General features: G+C 36.9%; 1 protein-coding gene across 3 annotated transcripts in view; it reads left to right on the top strand.

Annotated features, from left to right (window-relative positions):
* MAP3K5 (mitogen-activated protein kinase kinase kinase 5) overlaps nucleotides 1-22463 on the top strand; it is a 221842-nt gene that overhangs the window by 59554 nt on the left and 139825 nt on the right. For 2 of the 3 annotated variants that reach the window (XM_007190926.3, XM_028168712.2), the window contains exons 2-3: nucleotides 6908-7047; nucleotides 20815-20838. In XM_007190926.3, coding sequence (XP_007190988.2) covers nucleotides 6908-7047; nucleotides 20815-20838 — 164 coding nt within the window. The remainder of the gene's footprint in view (nucleotides 1-6907; nucleotides 7048-20814; nucleotides 20839-22463) is intronic. The other variant, XM_007190925.3, reaches the window with a different exon arrangement.

Genomic DNA, 22463 nt, shown 5'->3' on the forward strand with positions numbered 1-22463 from the left:
GCACCCGCCCCCCTTTGGTAGGTGCAATGGCTCTCAACATTTTTACAAGACCAACCTCTGGAAGTGCAAACCGTCCCTCTGATCACTTACCTCCCAGGCTTCTTTTCAGGTTAAAAAAACCCCCAATACCTCAGTATAATAAACATCAAACAAGCAAATTAGGGCTGGGGTGGGGAGATTATATATATACTTTCTTGAGCAATATATGAATGATTCATGCTTGAATCACTATGCATACATTTATTGGAGTTTAGGGATGAGGAAATTGGGGGCCAAAATCTATTGTTGATACAAATATGTATCATTATACACAGTAGGGTTAACTAAATAACATACAAGAAAATAAAAGGGTGCTGATGAAACTAAATGAGTAGTAAGTTAAAGCAGGAATTGCCAAACCATGACCAATTCAAAACAACAATGATGATGGATTATTCTTCTATCCTTCCTGAAAATCTCAGCAATTCTAGCTGTACAATAGGAGTTTTGCAATTTCTCAACATTGTATCCCTGCCAGACTTTAGAAAACTGACTTAGAATCTTCAGGATACTCTCCTGGGGCACTACTTTTAGGCTATGAGTAATATTTTAGTAATTTTCATATTGTAGATTAGTTGTAAACAGCCCTTATTCATTCATAAAAGAAAAATCAATGGAATGCAGGTTATGCTTCCCTTAAGAATTAGGAAGGGATGATCATTTGGGGGTTAGTGTCTGTCTGCTCTTTAGAGAATCTCTCTTGGTTCACCCATTAAGGATCCCATTGGGAATTGACATAGTTTTCTATTGTGGTTTTCTGTATTTCTCAACCAAGTCCCAGGTACCCTTCCTTTCCTTGGCTTCTTCCGTAATGCCTTTGATGTGCCGGGGGTGCTGTTTGAGGTGCTCCACTTTCTGACTCCATTGCCAGCTGATGCCTCACCCACGTAGGTTTCTGTCATCCATCCTACCAGAGAATGGCTCAGGATGTTTGCTGAATTAAACTGGAACTAATGGGTCATTGTGGGGATTAATCCATCATGACTGGATGGGTAGTTCTGTGTGATAACTTGGCAAGTTTCCAGTGATTATGAAACTTTAGAGCACCTTGTAGACTGCAGAACAAGCTGAATCACTACTGGGCTCTTGCTTTGTCATCAGCGATCCTGATGCTTAAGGAAAAAAACTGAATAGATAGAAATAAACATTCGTGTCTTCCTTCAATGCTGCTTTTTACAAGCAGCAGCAGCAGCTCTTGTGAGCTATTTAACTAACAGACATGGTTTACCAAGGAAAAATTAAATAGAAAGTAACACAGACCATGAACCACTGCCATTTGCTGACCAAAATGCAATAACGCACAACAGTCTTATGTGATTGTCCTAGAAATTTATTATGCTTTAATAAACTCCTGGCAAACCTAATTTGATGCTCCATTTAGCGTTAATTGAATTGGAACAAGGAAAGAAACTACACCTTATATACAACTGTGAGAGATTTTAATGTCTTTGCCTATATTTTTGAATGACTGACTTAGCCTTAAATTTTGAAATGTGGCCATTTTATGCACAATATTACCACAAAAACTCAATTAGACGATTATTAAGTACATTTACTCATGAAATACATTACAGGAGTATATGCAACAGTCCCCAAATCTATTTTTGCAATTCATTTTTGCTCTGATCTTTGGAACCTCCATATTCTATAAGTGTAGTATGTGGCTAATTTAAGAATTAAGGGCATGGATTCTCCAGCCAGATTGCCTGGGTTTGAATCCTGGTGCTACCACTTTCAGACTGATTTTGGGCTGACTACTTATACATTCTCTACCTCAGTGTCCTGAGATAATAACATTACCTACCACAAAAGGGGTATTACGAAGATTAAGTGATTTAATATTTGAAAAGCACAGAATGTCTGACACGTGTAATTACTAAATACATGTTTATAAAATAAAGTGGGTAAACTGTACCCCATATAAGTGGGTTTCAAAAATGGTGGAGTATCAGGCATTTATTTAGTTTGTTTTAATTACATCATCTTATGCATTTTTAGCGTGTCTTAGGATGATTTCACAAGGAAAAAAATTTTCACCTGTTTATTTTATTACTTTTGAGAAGATATGCATCAGAGTCAGAAGGTAGCCATAATAAGATAATATTTTCTTTAGTTAGATAATGAAATATTATTGTGTAAAAAAATGCTGTGTAACTAGAAGTCCTAGCCAGTATAACAAGGTAAAACCAAACAACCAACCAGAAAACAAAAACCACGAAAGACATACAGATTGGAAAGGAAGAAAGAAAACCATTTCTAGTTACAGATGATATGATTGTCCATGTAGAAAATCACAAAGCATGTACCAAAAAAAAAAAAAAAGCTTCTTGAACTAATAAGTGAGTTTAGTAAAGCTTCAGGATACAAGGTCAATATACAAAAATCAACCATTTTTATGTACTAACAATGAACAATTGGGATTTGCAATTTTAAAAAGAGTACCATCTACAATAGCACCCCCAAAATGGAACAGGTATAAATTTAACAAAATATGTGTAGGAACTATATGTTGAAAATTACAAAATACTGATGGACAAAGTAATCAAGGAAGACCTAAATAAGTGGAGAGATATGCCATATTCATGCACTGAAAGACTCAATATTGTTAAGATGTCAGTTCTCCCTGAAATGATCTATAGTCATCATAATCCTAGTCAAAATTCTGGGAGAAGTTTTTGCAGCTATCAACGGATAGCTCTCAGCTACCAATTGATTCTAAAATTTATACAGGAAAGCAAATTGAAGAACTAAAATAGCTACAACAATTTTGAAAACAGAAGAGTTGGAGGACTCACACTGCCTGATTCCAGTACCTACCATAAAGCTACAGTAGACAAAACAGTGTACATAGCACACACGGTCCCCAACTTACAACAGTTCAATTTACGATATTTGGACTTTATGGTGGTGCAAAAATGATACCCATTCAGTAGAAACCATAATTCAAAATTTTGAATTTTGATCTTTTCCCGGGCTAGTGGTACAGTCCTCTGTTGTGATGCTGGGTAGTGACAGCGAGCTGAAGCTCCCAGTCAGCCAGGCAATCAGGAGGTGAAACAACCGATACGCTTACAACCATTCTGTTTTCACTTTCAGTACACTATTCAATAAATTATATGAGATATTCAGCCCTTTATTATAAAATAGGCTTTGTGCTAGATGATTTTGCCCAACTATAGGCTAATGTAAGTGTTCTGAGCACATTGAAGGTAGGCTAGGCTAAGCTATGATGTTTGGTAGTTTAAGTGTATTAAATGTATTTCAATTTACAGTACTTTCAACTTACTGTGGGTTTATCTGGACATAACCCCATTGTAAGTTGAGGAACATCTGTATTGGCAAAAGGTAGACACATAGATCAATGGAATGGAATAGAAAATCCAAAACTTTTTGGAAGAGAAAATCAAAATGGATCATAAACTTAAATGTAAAATGTAAAAGCTATAAAACTTTCAGGAGAAAACAAAGGAGAAAACTTTTGTGCCTTGGGTTAGGCAAAGATTTTTTTGAGATACCACACCTAAAGCACAATCCACAATAGAAAAAAATTTTGATAAATTGGGCTTAAAGTTAAAAACTTCTGCTCTCCTAAAGACACTTAACAGAATGAAGAGGTAAGTCACAAACTGGGAGAAAGTATTTGTAAGTCACATATCTGACAAAGGAAACATATCCAGATGATATAAAAACACACAAAACTCACAGTAAGAAAACAAACTCAACAATAAAAAAATGGGCACTTGCTTTGAACTTTACAAAGCAGATGACAGAGTAAGTTTTCCTCTATGGAAATTAAGAAAAAATTAAGAAAAAAATACAAATACATTAGAACAAATCACTTATCTGAATTTGAGGTAGGAAAAATGCCTGTCTTCTTCTGAGTTATCATATGGTATTATGGTATTTTAAAATTACTATACAATTAAGCATTTTTAATGTTCTATATTGCATCCCCAAATGGGTCTGTTCCTGTTTAGATGTTTAGATCTAGTGAATACACCTTAGTTTGCTTTTACCATTTATTTTAAATGTCTCATTTCTCTCTTCATCTGAAAGCCTTCTGCAGCGTTTGTATTTTGTTTTAGCAACAAATTCCACGAGTCAGTTCTCTGGAAAGAACCCATTTCCCCCCTCTTGTCACTACTTTAACTTAGCATTTTTCTTTGTATATCTCTCATTTATTTTTCATCGACAGCTGTTTTATTTGGTTTCTCTCAGCCTCATTGTATGCCTTCTCTTGATTTTAAAGCGGCGTCGCTGACTGTGAGTGGCTGGCATCTGTGGGAGGAGCAAGCCGTGTGGGCGCAGGAGGCAGATGGGGCGTGTGGGTGGGATGCAGTGACTCAGTTTGTTCGGGTGTTGATTTTTGATGTGTAAATGGTAAGGACCCCAAAAGAAAGCTCTCCATTTGTATTAAAGAGCCCTGAAGTCATGGTTAGCCTTGAAAACATCTTTTGAAGCTCCTGTGACCTGTCCTCCCCTTTTATAACCTCACTCAATCTTCTAGGTCTTTAGCCTCCATTTGATCTGATTTATTTCTCCTTCACAGAATGCAGACTCTAATTTCACATTCATTAGATAAGGCCGACTGTCTCAAACAGCCTCTCGAGGGTCTGTGTCCCTTTTATAAAAGTGCTGCACTTTGGTTTTACATTCAGTCACACGGGGCTTCGATGTTCTTTGTGTATTCTGGTGGGTTCCTAAATTACAAAAGTAATCAATGTTCATAATAGAAATTGTGAAAGACGTAGAAAGTATAAAGAGGAAAAGGTAATTCATAATTCCATCACACAGCTATTATCACAGTGTACACTTTGGTATACAACTTTCCAAAACTTTTATTCATGTGCATATATACGCATAGAATATATATAATAATCTATTCATTATAATGTATACATTATATTTTAATGTGTATGCTATACATTATAATGTATATATTTTAATATTTTTCCTTAATATAACTTGAATTTACCCCAATATTAAATGTTCTCCTATAATATAGTTTTCAGTGGCTGTATAATGTGCCATTAATTGAATTTATCAGTGTGTGTGTGTGTGTGTGTGTGTGTGTGTGTGTGTGTCACCGTTTTTCTACTGATGGATATTTAGGCATTTTCCATTGTTACTGCAAAAATAATATTTCAGTGGATATACTTACAAGTAAATCTGCCACATGTATAGGAATTTTCACAGGATGAATTCTTAGGAATGGAATTATTGAGTCAAAGAGTGTGCATAATTTTAAGGACTCAAGTCTCCTAAAATGTTTACACTTCCCCACAGCATGTAAGAGTATCATTTCTTTGCATCTCCATTGGGTATTTTGAAATATCTTAGGCCACCTGTTAGGGAAAAAACTTGACACTTTATTATTCTTTTAATGTGCATTTATTAGTAGTGAGATGTAGAATATTTTTATATGTTTACTTACCATTTTAGTTATACTTTTGTGATTTTACCTGCCTATGTCCATAGCCTAATTTTCTATTGTAATGTTCTTATTTGTTTTAGATTGACCAATCGCGATAATTTATAAAGATATTAACCTTTCATATGTCACGTATTGCACATATTTTAAACAAGTTAGCATCATCTGTTAAATTTGCTGTATGTTAACATTTTCATTTTAATTGTGAGTAGGATCTGTTTAACTATTAACATTTTCCAGAAGCTTATTATGATTATAAAGGAAGCTCTTGGTTTTCATAATTTTGCTTCTTGACACCTTACTAAATTGTATTATTACTCATAGTGGTTGTTTAATTGGTTCTACTGGGTTTTTTTGGTTGGTAATTGTAACATCTGCAAGTAATGATAATTAAGTATTTTATTTTATAGAATTATGTTTCCATACTTTGTGAAATCTTATTGCATTAGTTAGGATTTTCAGAAAGTGTACTAGTAGTGAGAATAGTTGACAGCCTTGTCTTTTTCCTGATTTTCTTGGGAATACCTGTAAGCACAAAGTTGGCAGTTGTTATGAAATATATATTATTCTTCACTTTAAAGAAGTACCCTTATATTTTCAGTTTGCCGTTATTTTTAATGAGAAATGGAAGTGGATTTTGAATTTTAGTTAAAGTATCAATACTTGGGGCATCTTTGGGAATGCTGATGATTTTTTTTTCCATTGAGCCATCCTTGCATTCCCAAAATAAATTTTAAACCCATGATCTAGTGGTCTTGTAGTATAATGCTTGGTGCATTTTGCTCAGTTTTCTTTCATGTTTTTGTCTGTATACATAAATGAGTTTGAGACTAATCTGAATTTTATTTTTGGGACACTGTCAAATTTTGGTATCAAGTTTATGCCACCCTGGTGTTAGTCATCTATGAGCTTTGGAAGAACTTGTATCTGTGGTTATATTCTCCTTCTTAGTCATAATTTCTATACCTTTGATTTCTCTTTTTCTTGATTATACTTGCTAAGGACTTGCTAGATATTAATTATTATAAAATACAGCTCTGAATTGAGTCATCATCTTACCTGTTTGCTTTTATAAATCTCATTTTACATTTATGACTTCCTTCTGTTTCCCATGGATCTGCTTCTGGAACCTCTGTTAACTTGTTTTCAGTGTTGAGATTTAACAGAGAGAGTAAGTCCTGCTTCCCACCATTGCAGACTCTCCTTAGTTTCCAGTAATTATATGACCCCCTTCTTGTTTTAAAAGTGCAGCTTTGCTGCAGTTTGTAAAACCACTTCTGATAGAACTGCTAATTAAAAAGTCAGTGGTAAATGAAGAGGGAAAGTCCCTATCATTTCCTCATTTCCTCTTTGAATACTAAGTAACTGAAACCGAAAAGTGCTTACTGGGCATTACTTAGGTGTCATCTTTTGGAGGACTTTGTTTTCTGTTTGCAGATATTGCCGTGGTGGAGATGAGTGATGCCTTCCGGCAGCCGTCTTTATTTTACCACCTTGGAGTGAGAGAAAGTTTCAGCATGGCCAACAACATCATCCTCTACTGTGATACTAATTCAGACTCTCTGCAGTCACTGAAGGTACCTCACTTGTTTACTAAATATTTACTCTAGGCACCAGAGTTTTAGGGATAACTCTCCGTCATCCAAAAAAAAATTCACGTAGTGTATGTTTATGAAAGGATGTTTTTTGTTAGTCCAATAAGTATGTAACAGTGACGAATTACATTGTGAGGTTTATCTGGAATTCAATGTGGAAATTTGATGATACACAGATAGGGGAAAGACTTAGTGTTGATTTCTGAGCTCCGATCGGAGTTGCGGTTGAGGAGACTGTGGTTAATAGAAAGTTGTCAGTACGCACACTGGAGAAGGAAGAGGAGATTGCATAAGGTATGGACAGCCCTCGTGCTGTGTCACCATTGGGGGTGACTCGTGACCACTGGGCACCCCCGTCTCCAGCTAGAAATACGCTGCCTACTGAAAGTACTCTGAGTAGAAATTCTCTATCACCAAAAATTGCCATCCTCTTTCGCTGGGATATGATTTCAATTAAAGTGGGAAAAGGGGAAGGAAAACTTACCGTATTTGTCTACAAAATTCAGCATGTCTCATGGCGTTCTCTCCATTACAGGAACTTAATGATAGGAGGGTATTTCCTCCACCCAAAAAGATTGCCTAAAATGCTTTTGCAAGGCCAAGTGATCTTACACTGTGTGATTCTTTGAAAAGCATCTAACAGTTCAGCACATAACTCATGCTGAACCTGATATCATTCATTTCCTTTGTGAAACTTCCATCTACCTCTTTGTGGCTTTTTCTCATCTATACTTTCAAGTTCCCAAATCAAAGCCAACCTTGGAACGTGGAGTCCTAAAACCCAGAGCCATACTTCTAATAGCTTAGGAATTGGTAATATGAAGATCTCTAACCCAAAATCCAAGCCAAAAAAAATTTAATAGTATTTTGCTTTTATCTGAATATCTGAAGCTTATATTACTTTCTCCAAAAAATCTGCAGAGTGTCATTTAGCAAATACCTTTACTGCATACCAGGCATTGTGCTGGGGATTGATAGGCTATCCCTTTCCAGAATACTCTGAAATAGTACTAAGAGATTTTCCCCAACTCCGTCTAAATCTATTTTTCACCTGGAACAATTCTTTAAGCAATCCCTACTTAATTTTGCCCCGGATGTACCCCTTTAATTAATGTATCATACATTTCATGATGGTGTATTTTTAATTAAACATTTTGATTTGGTACTATTTGCAACATATTTTAGCAGTTGATGAAGAGATTATTTTATTTACTCTTTGTATTCTGCTATTTTATTTTCTTTGCATTAAGTTTATTTTCAGCAGGCAGTGTTGTGTTGGACATTTTTCACACTACACTATTTTTATTCTTGTCCTACTGGTATCTGGAGATTTAATTTTATAGCCATCCTTTCCTAAGGAAATTTTTTTTAATTACATTTGAGAGAAAGAGATAAAGCTAATCTTATCAGAAATTTGTGTGGGACAAATAAACTGATTTATTTAATTGCTTTCAGCCAGCCTTTGTATAGAAGCGTTATTGGTATTTGAGTAAAACAGTTCTTTAAAGAGGCTTGTCTATCTAAAATATACTCATTTATCTTGTACATAATCACTGCTTGTTACTGAGCACTTACTATGTGCTAGGTACTAGTGCATAGTGCTTTACCTACATACATATTCACATTTAATTCTTAAAACATCCCTGTGGGGTATATATTCTTTTTTTTTAAAAAATAAATTTATTTGTTTGTTTGTTTGTTTATTTATTTATTTATGGCTGCGTTGGGTCCTTGTTGCTGCATGCGGGCTTTCTCTAGTTGTGGTGAGCAGGGGCTACTCTTTGTTGTGGTGCGCGGGCTTCTCACTGTGGTGGCTTCTCTTGTTGCAGAGCATGGGCTCTGGGCGCGCAGGCTTCAGTAATTGTGGCTCGTGGGCTCTAGAGCGCAGGCTCAGTAGTTGTGGCACACGGGCTTAGTTGCTCCGCAGCATGTGGGATCTTCCTGGACCAGGGATCAAACCTGTGTCCCCTGCATTGGCAGGCGGATTCTTAACCATTGCGCCACCAGGGAAGTCCCTGGGGTATATATTCTATCACCAAATTATAAGATTGCAAACTGAGACTCTGACAAATTCAATCATTTGCCAAAGGTGATATGGAAAATTTGGGACCAGGTCTGCCTGATTCCAAGGCCTGTTCCCCTTAACCACTAAACTTGATTGCAGTTACTTTTAGTTAGAAGGATATCAGACATTCCTGCTAAGTGTGTTCATTTAGAAAAACCCATCAAGCATACGTCCTGAATTGTTCCATGCAACATCTATCCCTTCTTTTGTCTTCCTCCTTCCATTGACTGTATGTTATTGAGTGTATTCCCTAAGCTTTTGCCACTTTCTTATTTAGTTTGTTCCTGGCCCAAATAGGTATCTGGTTGCAGAGGACAAAGTTCTGGGGTAGAAAGTGTTTTTTTTTCAGTCTCTGAGCAATGGAAGTTCCTCGGGTTCTTTCTGAGGAAAGTCTGTGTGTGTGTGTGTGTGTGTGTGTGTGTGTGTGTGTGTATTTTTAATTTTTAAAATTTATTTCTGTTGCAGGTAGTTATATGTGTAACTGTTACCCCTGCCATCTACCAACAGAAAGGAAAACTGCTGTGAAATAAGGCAGAACAAGAGATATTTATAAATAATATATTATGTATGGATTAACCAAATAAGAACGAAGCATCTCCCTATTTTCACAGGGCAAAGACAGAATGAGAATGTTATTCTTATCACATATCTAGCTTCACTTAGGTTGATTCTTTGGGCATCTAGAAAGTACAGCTGCACCAGTTTTATTTTCATCTACTGCTCTTTGTTGAAGAGAACAGTTTTCCTTTGGCAGCAAATTCTTAGGAAGAAATCATAGGAAAAAATTTTTTAAGTTTAAGCTTCTGAAAAATAATTGTTAGGAACCATATAAGTACTTAAAATCTATGTCTGAGTTTTCATATGAAAGCATGTTTAGAATCTAATCAAATCATGTACTTGCAATAGGATTCGTAGTCATTTTAACTTACAAGTACTCTCTTATTGTAGCAAGAAATATTTAATTTTCTTCAAAAAAAAAGATCATCGCTGCACTTTGAGAAAGGGAAATTGATAGATATTCTTTTTTTTCTTAGCATTGTAATAACAATGTTCACAATTTTCTCTAGATAAGTATCATGAAAACTTCTTATGTGCCTATTAATGAGACTCTTAATGCTGAGATTTACATTTGCTTGAAAATAAGAAATTGCTGGGAACAATTGTTTTCTGATTTATTTCGTGCATCAGAGAAATTATCAGATCTTCCCTTGGGGTCTCTCGGTAAACGAGACAGAAGGTCTGGACACCATTGGCCAGTAAGTTGTTGGGCCGATACACAGAATGCGTCTGTCATCAGAAAGGGCTTGGGAGAAATGAATGGCTGTTGTGTAGAGTGAGGAAGTTGTTTTAATGGACCATTTCTTCTATCATCAGAAATTCCTTTACAACGACAGCTCTCAGCTCTAATTCTTGTGATTCTTCCCCCTTTTCCCTTGTTTAGCTCCCTCTCTTTTTTCTAGGCTACTCTCCACTCACATTAAATAATGTTTCGTATAAAAACAATGCAAAACAAAACAAGGAAATACCACTTAAAAGCCAACAATTAAAAGCCCTTATTATACCAATGGCAAGGCTGTGGAGAGTGGGAAACATATGCATTGCTGGTGGGAGAGTATGTTGGCACTACCTTTTGAAGATCAATTTGGCAATAGCTTATAGTATCAAATGAGCGTATCACCAAGAGTCAGCAGTTCTGTCTCTAGATGTATACTGTGAAAAAAAAATCTTCGGCATGCATAAGGAGATATAATCAAGAATGTTTACGTTAACGTTGTTTGTAATAACCTCTCCCCCAGAGGAATTGGTAAATATCTATCAACAGAAGGATGAATAAATACTTTCTGGTATAGTCATTTAATGGAATCTTATAGAGCACTTAAAATGAATTAACTAGAGCTTTCTGTACCACTATCAATATATCTCATAAACAGGGTTGAGGGAAAAAAAACTATAGAAGCTTGTGTACAGTATGGTGCCATCTACACAAAATGTAATGACGTGCAAGACAATTTTTTTACCATTTATATTATAAAAGGATAGAAGGGGCTTCCCTGGTGGCGCAGTGGTTGAGAATCCGCCTGCCAATTCAGGGGACGCGGGTTCGAGCCCTGGTCTGGGAAGATCCCACATGCCGCGGAGCAACTGGGCCCGTGAGCCACAATTACTGAGCCTGCGCGTCTGGAGCCTGTGCTCCGCAACAAGAGAGGCCGCGATAGTGAGAGGCCCGCGCACCGCGATGAAGAGTGGCCCCCGCTCGCCGTAACTAGAGAAAGTCCTCGCACAGAGACGAAGACCCAACACAGCCATAAATAAATAAATAAATAAATAATTTTTAAAAAAAAAAGGATAGAAGTATGTATGGGAATTATAAATAAGTTAAGAATAGTTACCTCTTTGAAGGATAGGAGTGGAAAAGAATTGAGAGGGGATGACAGGAGTCTTCAACTATATGTGTAATATTTCTAAGACTAGGTGGTATATGCATGGGTGTGTGAATAAGTTTTGTTTATTTTAAATTTTTTAAATTGAAGTATAATTAACTTACAATATTGTATTAATTTCAGGTGTACAACATAGTAATGATCACCATAAGTCTAGCTACCATCTGTCACTATACAAAGTACATTACAGTGTTATTGACTGTATTCCCTATGCTGTATACTACATCCGCATGACTTATTTATTTTATAACTGGAAGTTTGTACCGCTTAATCCTGTTTACCTATTTTCCCCATCTTCACACGCCCGTCCCCTCTGGCAACCATCAGTTTGTTGTCTGTATCTATCAGTCTGTTTCTGTTTTGTCTTGTTTGTTTGCCTGTTTTATTTTTTAATTCTGCACATAAATGAAATCATATGGTACTTGTCTTTCTCTGTATGACTTATTGCACTCAGCATAAATATTCTCTAGCTCCATCCATGTTGTTGCAAATGGCACGATTTCATTCTTTTTAGGGCTGAGTAGTATTCCATTGTACATATATAAACATACATATGTACCACATCTTCTTTATCTGTTCATCTATTGATAGACATTTAGATTCTATATCTTGTTTCTATATCTTGGCTATTGGAAATAATGCTGCAGTGAACATGGGGGTGCATATATCTCTTCAAATTAGTTTTCATTTTCTTCAGATAAACACCTAGAAGTGGAATTGCTGGATCATATGGTAGTTCTTTTGAGGAACCTCTATACTGTTTCCACAGAGGCTACACCAATTTACATTCCTGCCAACGGTGAATGAGGGTTCCTTTTTCTCCACATCCTTGCCAACACTTTGTTGTCTTTTGATGATAGCCATTCTGACAGGTCTGAGGTGATATCTCATTGTAGTTTTGATTTGCATTTACCTGATGATTAGTGATGTTGAGCATCTTTTCATGTGCTTGTTGACTATCTGTATGTCTTCTTTTCAAAAATGTCTATTCAGATCTTCTGCCCATTTTTTAATCGGGTTTTTTAATATTGAGTTGTATGAGTTCTTTATGTATTTTGGATATTAATTCTTTATTAGGTATATCATTTGCAATTATCTTCTCCCATTTAGTAGGTTAACTTTTTGTTTTGTTGATGGTTTTCTTTGCTGTGCTAAAGGAGTGTATGATTAAGTTTCATATTTTTATATACTTGAAATATTTCATAATTAACCTTTTTTAATGAAAAAGTTGTTATACTCTGTTATTTCCTGTAGCCATCAGGATAATTTACATATATTTTGGGCATTTGAATCTCAAAATATTTTTTTAGTTTCTTTTTTCTAATGTTCTAGCTGTGGTTAGAAAGCCTCACATGCATTTGGATCTTTCTTTCTGCACTAGGATAGGCTTTATTCCCATTTTATCCATTGCAGAATAAATGTTTGTCTAGAGATTGATACATACATCAGTTAGTGGTGACACAGCTTGTGTTGAAGCTTAATGATTATGTGAGATTATTCCTTATTCAAGAAATTTAGTTGTATTTTTCTCTGTAACCATTGCTTTTTTTTTTTTTTAATTGGTCCAGGGATCCTTTATTTATATATTTATTTTGGCTGCGTTGGGTCTTTGTTGCTGCACGTGGGCTTTCTCTAGTTGCAGCAGTGAGCAGGCGCTACTCTTTGTTGCAGTGTGCAGACTTCTTGTTGTGGTGGCTTCTCTTATTGCAGAGCATGGGCTCTAGGCGTGCGGGCTTCAGTAGTTGTGGCGCACGGGCTTAGTTGCTCTGCGGCATGTGGGATCTTCCCGGACCAGGGATCGAGCCCGTGTCCCCTGCATTGGCAGGCAGATTCTTATCCACTGCGCCACCAGGGAAGTCCCTGTAACCATTGCTTGAAAAGTCACTTTCCAGATGGGATTTGCTTTCATAAACTGTTCTCTACAGCAGTCTATCTACATGCTTAATCCTTCACGATCTCACTGAATATAGTACCTGCACGAGATATTTGTACACCCATGTTCATAACAGCATTACTTACAATAGCCAAAAGATGGAAGCAACTTAAATGTCCATCAGTGGATGAATGGATAAAACAAAATGTGGTATACACTTACAATGGAACATTATTCAGCCTTAAAAAGGAAGGAAATTCTGACACATGCTACAACGTGGATGAACCTTGAGAACTACCTTAGTTGCTCATTCAAACAGTTCCATTGTACCTAGACCCATGATGTGTATCTGTAGATACAGAGACACCCAATCTCCTTTAGTGCTTCTATATGAGAAATTGGACATTGTCTGTTTTTCTGGTAATCATTCATTTCCACCTGAGCAAATGGTTATAGTTTTGCAAAGAGCAGGCAGTGATGCCCATGTTGTAAATTTTGATGATTATACCAGTTTCTAGTAAATTGGTGAGGAGCTCAAGGTAATTTTTGTTATAAATACCTTGAACTTAAGTTAAATTTTTACATGTATTTGGCAAATTTGCTCAGATTCTGGAGTGTTCTTAAACCCATAAAACTTTTTTTTCCCTCTTACACCACTGCTTCCTTTTCTTAAAGTTTTATCTCCCTTACCAAGATAAATAACTAAGATGAGTTTAGCTTTAGATTGAATTGCGTATGAAATTAAAATTTGTTATTTTCCCAAAGGTTTATGATTCTTTAGTTTAATAATGAATTTTTACTGCATTCTTTTCAAAAAGCACTCTAAAATAGCACTTAACTTAGTCAGTGGTACAAAGTACACAGTAAGTATTAGGGAAAAAAGTCATTTGAGAATATGATCCTATAAAGTAGTCTAACGATTTGTGAACGTTGGTCCTGCCCCGTATAACAGTGCTGCTGCTGGACATTTTCATAAGTGTCTTGCCTACTTGATAACTAACCGTTGATTTGTAAACCACGGCATTCTGTATCTCCCCTGTTCAACTCAGCCATCACATACACTTTTTAATATTTCATGGAAAGATTTTTTTTTTTCTGTTGAGAGAAAAAAAATAGTCTTGTTCTTTTATTTTACTTATTCCAGAAATGACTAACTTTCACCTGAGCTATAATAATTCCATGTCAAATTGGGGGAAGAAAAAGAGACAATTTTGGGGAGGAACAGCTAAGAAATACCTGTGAGCACTGCTGTATCAAGATTTTCTCTCAAGATCTTGAATTGACAGACTAGATGAATGATTTCTTTAGCAGGAGTTGATTTCCAGTTGTTGAATCCCTGAGGCTGGGGAAAGGGCTTGAGACTGGAAAATCCAGTTTTCTTTGATGTCCATTAGCAATATGACATCTTCAAAGGAATTATCTATATACTGGATAAAGTATGCCCTTGCTTTCCTTCCTAATTCCTCCTTTCCCCTCCCCCATCCCATTGTTTCTAGCATCTTATTTCCATTTTGTCAAAGGGAGAAGGGGATCTATGCTACGTAGTGAATGGAAGATGACGTCCTATCTCTGGGTTGGCACCAGGTATTCTCTTCATTTGTAGAGACTTCCATCACAGGCCCATGAGCTCGAATACCTTAAAAAGCAAGAAGGAATACCTCTGCGCACAGAAGGTGTGAGTCTGAAAGCCTCCTAACTCCCACCCAAATGGGGCAAGGCTTGCTGGATTCTGTTCCCTTTTGTTCATTATAAATAATTGATTCTTTCTGTGGAAGTTGATCTTTGTGGCGCTGCAACCCATCATCCTATTTGAGCCCTTTTAGAATGCATCCTTGAAATTTTTACTGAAATCTATGTGTAAAATGTAATTTACTGTGCCGAAATTCATTATATTGTAACTTTGCAACAATACAGTTTGTTTTTTGAGAAATACTTGTACTTGAATAATATGGTCCAATTAGGCATTGCTGAAAGAAACAGCTGATGACAAAAAAGAGGAAGTTGATTATAATAATAACAACACATTATAAGAAGTTTGTGTTAAGGAGCTCTTTCAAATGCTGTACCTATAAAATGTCACTCTTCAGCATCTCAGCCGTTTAAAGATATGTATCTACTTACAGTAGAGTTCTCCCACCAAGATAAATTGTTTTTTAACATGAAACAAAAGTAATAGAGGAGGAGAAGAAAGTCTAGGATTTCTTTTAGGATTACTTTCCAGCCTGGGTATAATTTAACCTGATTTTTGGTACAGGTTGTTTTTATTGACAGTTGCTCATATGTCTTACCCGTGATCATGATGTGTTCTTCTCCATGATCATGAACAACACAGGTACAAGATGCCTCTGTATCTGATAACGGTGGGAATTGAGTTGGGGTTGTCTGCTTTGATAGTATTAATACCTCATATTGCATATGGCTTTAAAACACTTAAAGGTCTCTCATAAATTTATTTCATTTGGTCTTTCAAAATGACCCAATGAGATAGACAAGTTATGTGCAGATTGAACAGATAGAAGCTGCTTTCTTTACAGATGAGAACTAAATCCACAGAGATGCAATGACTTAGAGGCACACACAGTTAATAAGTGTCAGAGCAGGACAAGCCCCATATTCTTGGACTTGTCATCAGGTACATTTCCCTCTAAGTCTGTCCACAGATTTCATATGTCCGTTAAAAATATGATTTTCCAGGTTGTTGTTAGATTTTTTTTTTTTTTAACTCGAGCTTTTATGTAAGCATAACATGCAAGCACAAGTCTACTTAGTTCCCTCACTTTAAAGATGGGCCAGTTCTGTGACACCTGTGTTGGAGTGTTCTTCCTAAGCCCGCTCAGCGTGTGGAAGGGTAAAGATGAGTCCCACCTTCTCAGTGAGGCCTGTGGTGTTCACAGCAGCCCATCTGATATTTCTTTATTTAGCTTTGAAGCATTGAAATCAGGTAAGAGGATGGAGGTGGGGAGTACAAAAAAGATTCCTTTTTTCCTAACTTTAGTAGAAAACTCGCCACGTTCCCCTGGAACAGAAGGATATATCAGAAGAGACCTAGAAGGTCACCAGCAGGGAGCCATGGTCTTTTTTCCTGGCCAAGAACACCCAGCCCGCTCCTTTCTTTTCTTTCAGGAAACAGATCCTGGTTGCTAACTCTGTTTCTTTCACCCTGAGTCCATTTGACTTGGCAACCTCACACCCGCTGTTCCCACTTCCTACTTCTGGCTGTAATTACCTAAATGTTAGTCACAGAAACTTTCCAATTTTGGGGACTCTCCATTTATTTATCCTTACGATGACCTCTTCAATGTTACATTGTCCCAAATAGCTCTCAAAAGTTGTCTTTGTCTTCCCTTGGAATGAGACCTAGGCTAGATTGTCTCATTTGTCTTGCTTCCAGGGTTGGTTATCAAAGGGTCCTGGAGTATTGAAAAAACATTTGAGGATGTTTCTCTTACAGCCAGTGAGTGCACTGATCAAAAGCCCCTAAAGACTTTAGGCAAGAACAAAGTTGTAGTGGGGTAACGCATCTTCAGAAACATTTCACTGGTAAGGAACTGGAATTTATGTTGACTTTTATTTTTTTCATTTCTAGGCACTTTAGGGGAAAAGTTTCCATGAAGTGATGTGAGATATTGCAGTTGCCTCTTAAATTTATTCCCTTCGTCCTTTTTTTTCCTTCAATGGATTTAGCACAAATTAAACATTCACTATTCTACCTCGGTAGTTAGATGCCTTTTGAGGTCTTGTTTACTATTTATTTGTCCTGAGTTAAAATGCACAAATAGTACCTTTCTTTCTTTGAAGTTGATGCCTCCTTTAAGGTTGCATCATAAGCTGTAAGTAAACTCTCCTTCAAGAGAGCCATTTGTATCCATTTGGCTTCTATAAAACATGAGCAAGCGTTCATAAGAATTCAGTAGATTGCTATAGGGGTGATTTAATATAGTTTTAGAATTTGTTATAATGCGTGCATTACCTGAAATGAAAGCAAAGAAGACGTGTAAGAGGGTTATTACTTCAGTGAGCAATTCTTCAGGAAGACATAACGTGTTGGCTGCAGGCCAGTAGCAGCTGTGGGTATTTCCTATGGTGCCAAGCAGAGGGGAGGCTTCAGCGCACTCAGCCCTCACCACAGCTCCCTTCATCACCACCTCCATTTCTGTGCCAGATGCACCAAACAGAAATCATGGTAGAGTAGCTCCTGTGCTGGGCATGAGGACATCTCTCCTTCCACTGGCACAAGGACAGTGCTGACTCTGATAGACCGTTAGCCAAAAGTAAATGATAGAATACAGAGTTGGAAGGGACCAGCGATCACTCAATCCAATTCTTCGTGTGTTATATTAGAGAGAGGTGAAATGGCACGTGGCCACTCAGGAGCAGAGCCAAGACTTACACATATCTATCCTAATTCATAGTCCAATATTTTATACATTCATTAACTAATTAATGTATTCACCCTTTTATTGAGCACCAACTATATGCCCTGCAATCTGCTAGGCAATCAGTGGGGATACAAATATGAACTAAACATGGCTCTTACATCCAGGGAACTCATGATGTAGGATAGGAGAATTGTACGAAGCAATATTTGCAATGTTGTATATGCAGTGCTTCATAGAGGTCCGTATGAGGGATCATGAGGGCAAAAATAAGGACATCACCTGTTTCTGTTAGGAGGTTAGGTGTCATTGAAGGCAGTCAAGGCCTGCTTCACAGAGAACAGGTTTCTTATGCTATACGCAGAGCATGCTGTGTGGTACAGGATGAAGATAAGGGTGTGTTTTTTTTGTTTGTTTGTTGTTTTTTTACTTAGAGGGATAAGAGAAGGGCATGCCTATCTCAGGAAAGGGTGTGGTTTGCTACTCTGGAGAGATGCTCCGTAAATTAAGTTTGGAAAATCCCACATGCTATGTCCCTGGCTTTGCTATTATCCAACATTTTCCTATTTATGTTTTTTGTGAACCGTGTGTGTGTGTGTGTGTGTGTGTGTGTGTATGGATGGGTGGAGAGATGCATTAACTACCTGTGAAACACTGTGGGAAAAGCCACTTTCAACCTTCCTCAACAACATCACTCATTTGTCTCTTAATTTCCATCCCCCAGGGCACCACCATTGTCCAAGTCCTTATTTTGGCATCCCTGGGCTTTGGCAGTAGCTACCTAAATGCTTTTTCCCATCCAATACTAAATACCACTAATTCATATTTTTAAAACTTTAACAATGTTTACCTTTTAATTATTTATCTTTCTTGGGTAATGCATTCACCTGATACAAAAATTTATAAGTGCAAAAGGATATGTTAGTGAAAAGTCATGCTCCCATCCTTGTCCCCCAGCCAGCCAGCTCCCCTCTCCATTGGCAACCACTGTTAATAGTTTCTTGTATATCCTTCCAGAGAGATTTTAGAAATACACAAATTAGAATTTTCTTTTTCTACCTTTTATATACATAAATAGGAGCATAGGGTAACAACCATTCTGTCCTTTGCTTTTGTGCACTTAGCAGTATATCTTGGAGACCTTTCCATATCACTCTGTAGAGAACTTCCTCATCCTTTGTTCAGCTGCATTGTATTCCATCGTATGGAGGGACCATAGTTTATTCAGCCAGTTTCTAGTTGATAGAGCATTCGTGTTGTTCCAAACCTTAGCTTTTACAAACAATGTCCTTGTGTGTGCTGATACTTCTTTATGTATATCATTCACCTAAAAAAACCCACTTTTACTGTCATATGCCCAAATGCCCACACAACAAAGTACTTTATTTTGACATTCAAGGCCTTCTTCAGTAAGGCCCCAGATAACTGTCTAATATTATCAATGTGTGCCAAAGTGAACTTTCTGTTTTAGCCCAATGATTGAATTCAAGATCTTCTTCAAGTACCCCTTTATTTCTCTCTTCTGTACTTCTCGAAATGATCTGTTTTCTTTAGCCCCCAGTAATGATATTTATTGTTTCCTAAATGGGCCTTTGTGGTTCCTAGTCCTCTAGCCTGGATCTCCACCTCCCTGCTTTGCCTTTGGAAGGTGTGACCTGTTCTTGGCTCCTCTTGAGTTCCACCTTCTCTGATGATCTTTTCAGCCTTCCTCAAACTCTAGGAACATCCTTCTCTTAGAAACCCCAGCCCTTGCTATAGTATAGCTCCTTCGGTGTAGCATGTGTGTGCATACATGCCTGTGCGTCCAGGCTTATAATGTTTCTTTATAAATGTGTATATGTTCTTTTTTCATCAGCAAGACTGTGAGTTATTGATGGGTCTCTTTTAGTATTTTATATACATCTTTATGACTCTCACAATTACCCTGCACGGTTCCTTCCTCTATAGATTTTTGTTTCCTCATCTGTTACCCATAAACGTTCAAAAATCTTACATGCTCCTCCAAGCCAAAGCCCTCCTAGGTTCCCTTTTGCCCCATATTGATCCTGGGATGAATGACAGGTGGTCCCCTGGGCCTTGCGTTCCTCCTCTGCTCCTCTCTTACCTCGCCTGAGCTGGCTCCTCTTCTTAGCCAGATGGACCACCCTTTAGGCTCCACAAATGCCTTACATTTCCTGTTTCCATGGCAACATACATGCCATCTTTTCCAAAACACTGTCCCATCTCTCTTTCCTAAATCATGATTCCCCAGCCTCAGTGAAGCCCTTATGCCACAGCCTCTTCTAGATTGTCCCTTCCATGTCTCTAGTCATTTTAAAGTCTAGGAATAATAATATGTTAGCTAGCTTTATTGAGAACTTTCCATACACCAGACACGGTATAGCCACGTTATTTGCATGATCTCACTTATTTCTCACAGCCTAGAAGATAGGGACACTGCCTGCAGTGTATTTATCACATTTCACTTCTTATGGAACAATACGTAACAATATTTATGACTAGTTATTGTCAGATGTTCTTATTGTCTACATGTAGATTTGCCCACTCTGACAAGTAGCCAATACCCTTTATTTCCAGCTTTATTCCAAGCATGCTGCTAGGTTTCTTCCCAGGGCATAAGTGAGATTGTGCTTTGGGAAAGCAAACTCGTTTAAATCTCTTCCCCAAAAGATTGTAGCTATAAGATAATTCTGCACATACATACTCTGCGGAAATGATTTTTTGGTTATTCGGGTTTTGGATTCTACGTGTTTATGCTTTTTTCCTTCAACCGTAGACGGTACCTTTGTGCATTCTTGTCTCCTCCATCAGACTGTAAACTTAGATGCAGAAGCTTACTCTACACCTTCTGTTCACATTTTAAATTTCCAATTGCTAAATTAATAAATAATAAAATTGTTAATACAAATTTTTCTACGTAGAATATTTTAATTAATTAGTTGAATTAATTTTGTTTTAACTTCTGCTTTACTTTTCTCTTTTCTCATTTTTCAGGAAATCATTTGCCAGAAGAATACTGTGAGTATTTTACTTAACCCTTCCAGAAACTTTTTTATCTTTTCTTTTCCGTCAACTGATCTCTGGTATATTTTCCATTTCTACAATTATTAATTTCTATTTCTTTTTTTCCTCTTTAGAATTTCTAACATATCAATATAAATATGGGTTATTTTACATAAATATTCCTTTATAGTGAAACTTTATACTAATGGGAGATGACACTGATACCTGTTTTCTTCTATATATAATTATGTTTTAGAAAAAAATTTCCATACTATATTCAATTTTGTGTAATTATGAGTGTTACTAAAGCAGCATATATACATACACTGATACACATATGTATGTCTATCTGTATATACACATATATAGATATCTATGTCTATATTTACACTGTATCTATACACTATATATACAAATTATAAATATACATACACACACACGTACACACACATATGGAGATTTGTATCGATATATTGATATATACATACCTCTATCATCTTTATATTGGTACTGACTTAAGTTCCTAAGTCCTTTTATTTCTATTATAATATCACACACATTCTATTCTTTTTTTTTTTTTTAATTAAATTTATTTATTTTTTATTTATTTTTGGCTGCGTTGGGTCTTCATTGCTTCCCACGGGCTTTCTCTAGCTATGGCGAGCGGGAGCTACTCTTCATTGTGGTGCACGGGCTTCTCATTGCGATGGCTTCTCCTGTTGCGGAGCATGGGCTCTACGTGCGCAGGCTTCAGTAGTTGTGGCACACGGGCTCAGTAGTTGTGGCTTGCAGGCTCTAGAGCACAGGCTCAGTAGTTATGGCTCACGGGCTTAGTTGCTCCGCGGCATGTGGGATCTTCCCGGACCAGGGCTCAAACCCGTGTACCCTGCATTGGCAGGCAGATTCTTAACCACTGCACCACCAGGGAAGTCCAAGTTCCTAAGTCTTGTAGACCACACTTTAAGACCTTTGAAACCACACTGCAAAGTTCTTACCCTCCACACAGAATTAAACAAAAGTTAAAAAGTGATAAAAATAAATTTAAAAAATTTTAAATGCATGGAAGATAATTATAATATATTCTGAAATCAGCCTTGTTATGCCAATGGTTTTTCATTTTGGAAGGTAAGCCAGTATTTAAAACCTTAAAGAATGTATCTCTGAAACTTAGAGTGGAAATAACATACTACATAAAGATCTGCACATGGCTCCATTTAAGATGAGGATTAGAGGATAAGATTAAATTTACAATGATGAGGATAAGATTAAATTTACAATGGGTAAATTTCCCTTAGATTGGAAATTTAAGAAATAAAGATTTAAGAAATTTAAGAGTTCAGATCAGAGACTCATTGCAGCATAAATAATGTTGCCGTGATAAACTCATTCTTCACATCTCAACAGGAAATGAACAATTACTGCTTCATGCATCAATTCAGTGTAACAGATTTTGTGAAGCAAATGTTGATGGAACATGAACTGTGTGCCAGGTTTTGGGCTTGGTCCCACAAGAGACTCACTATGAAGGCTGAAATTAAAGACAACCCATTCATAACTGTCCCAGGAGACAACAACGGAGAAGTGCCAGAGTCTCGCTGGGGGAGAAGGTCAAGCAAATAAGCAAACAAACAAATTAGAAT

This window comes from Balaenoptera acutorostrata, chromosome 14, assembly GCF_949987535.1.
Source record: "Balaenoptera acutorostrata chromosome 14, mBalAcu1.1, whole genome shotgun sequence".
In the NCBI taxonomy this organism is placed as follows: Eukaryota; Metazoa; Chordata; class Mammalia; order Artiodactyla; family Balaenopteridae; genus Balaenoptera; species Balaenoptera acutorostrata.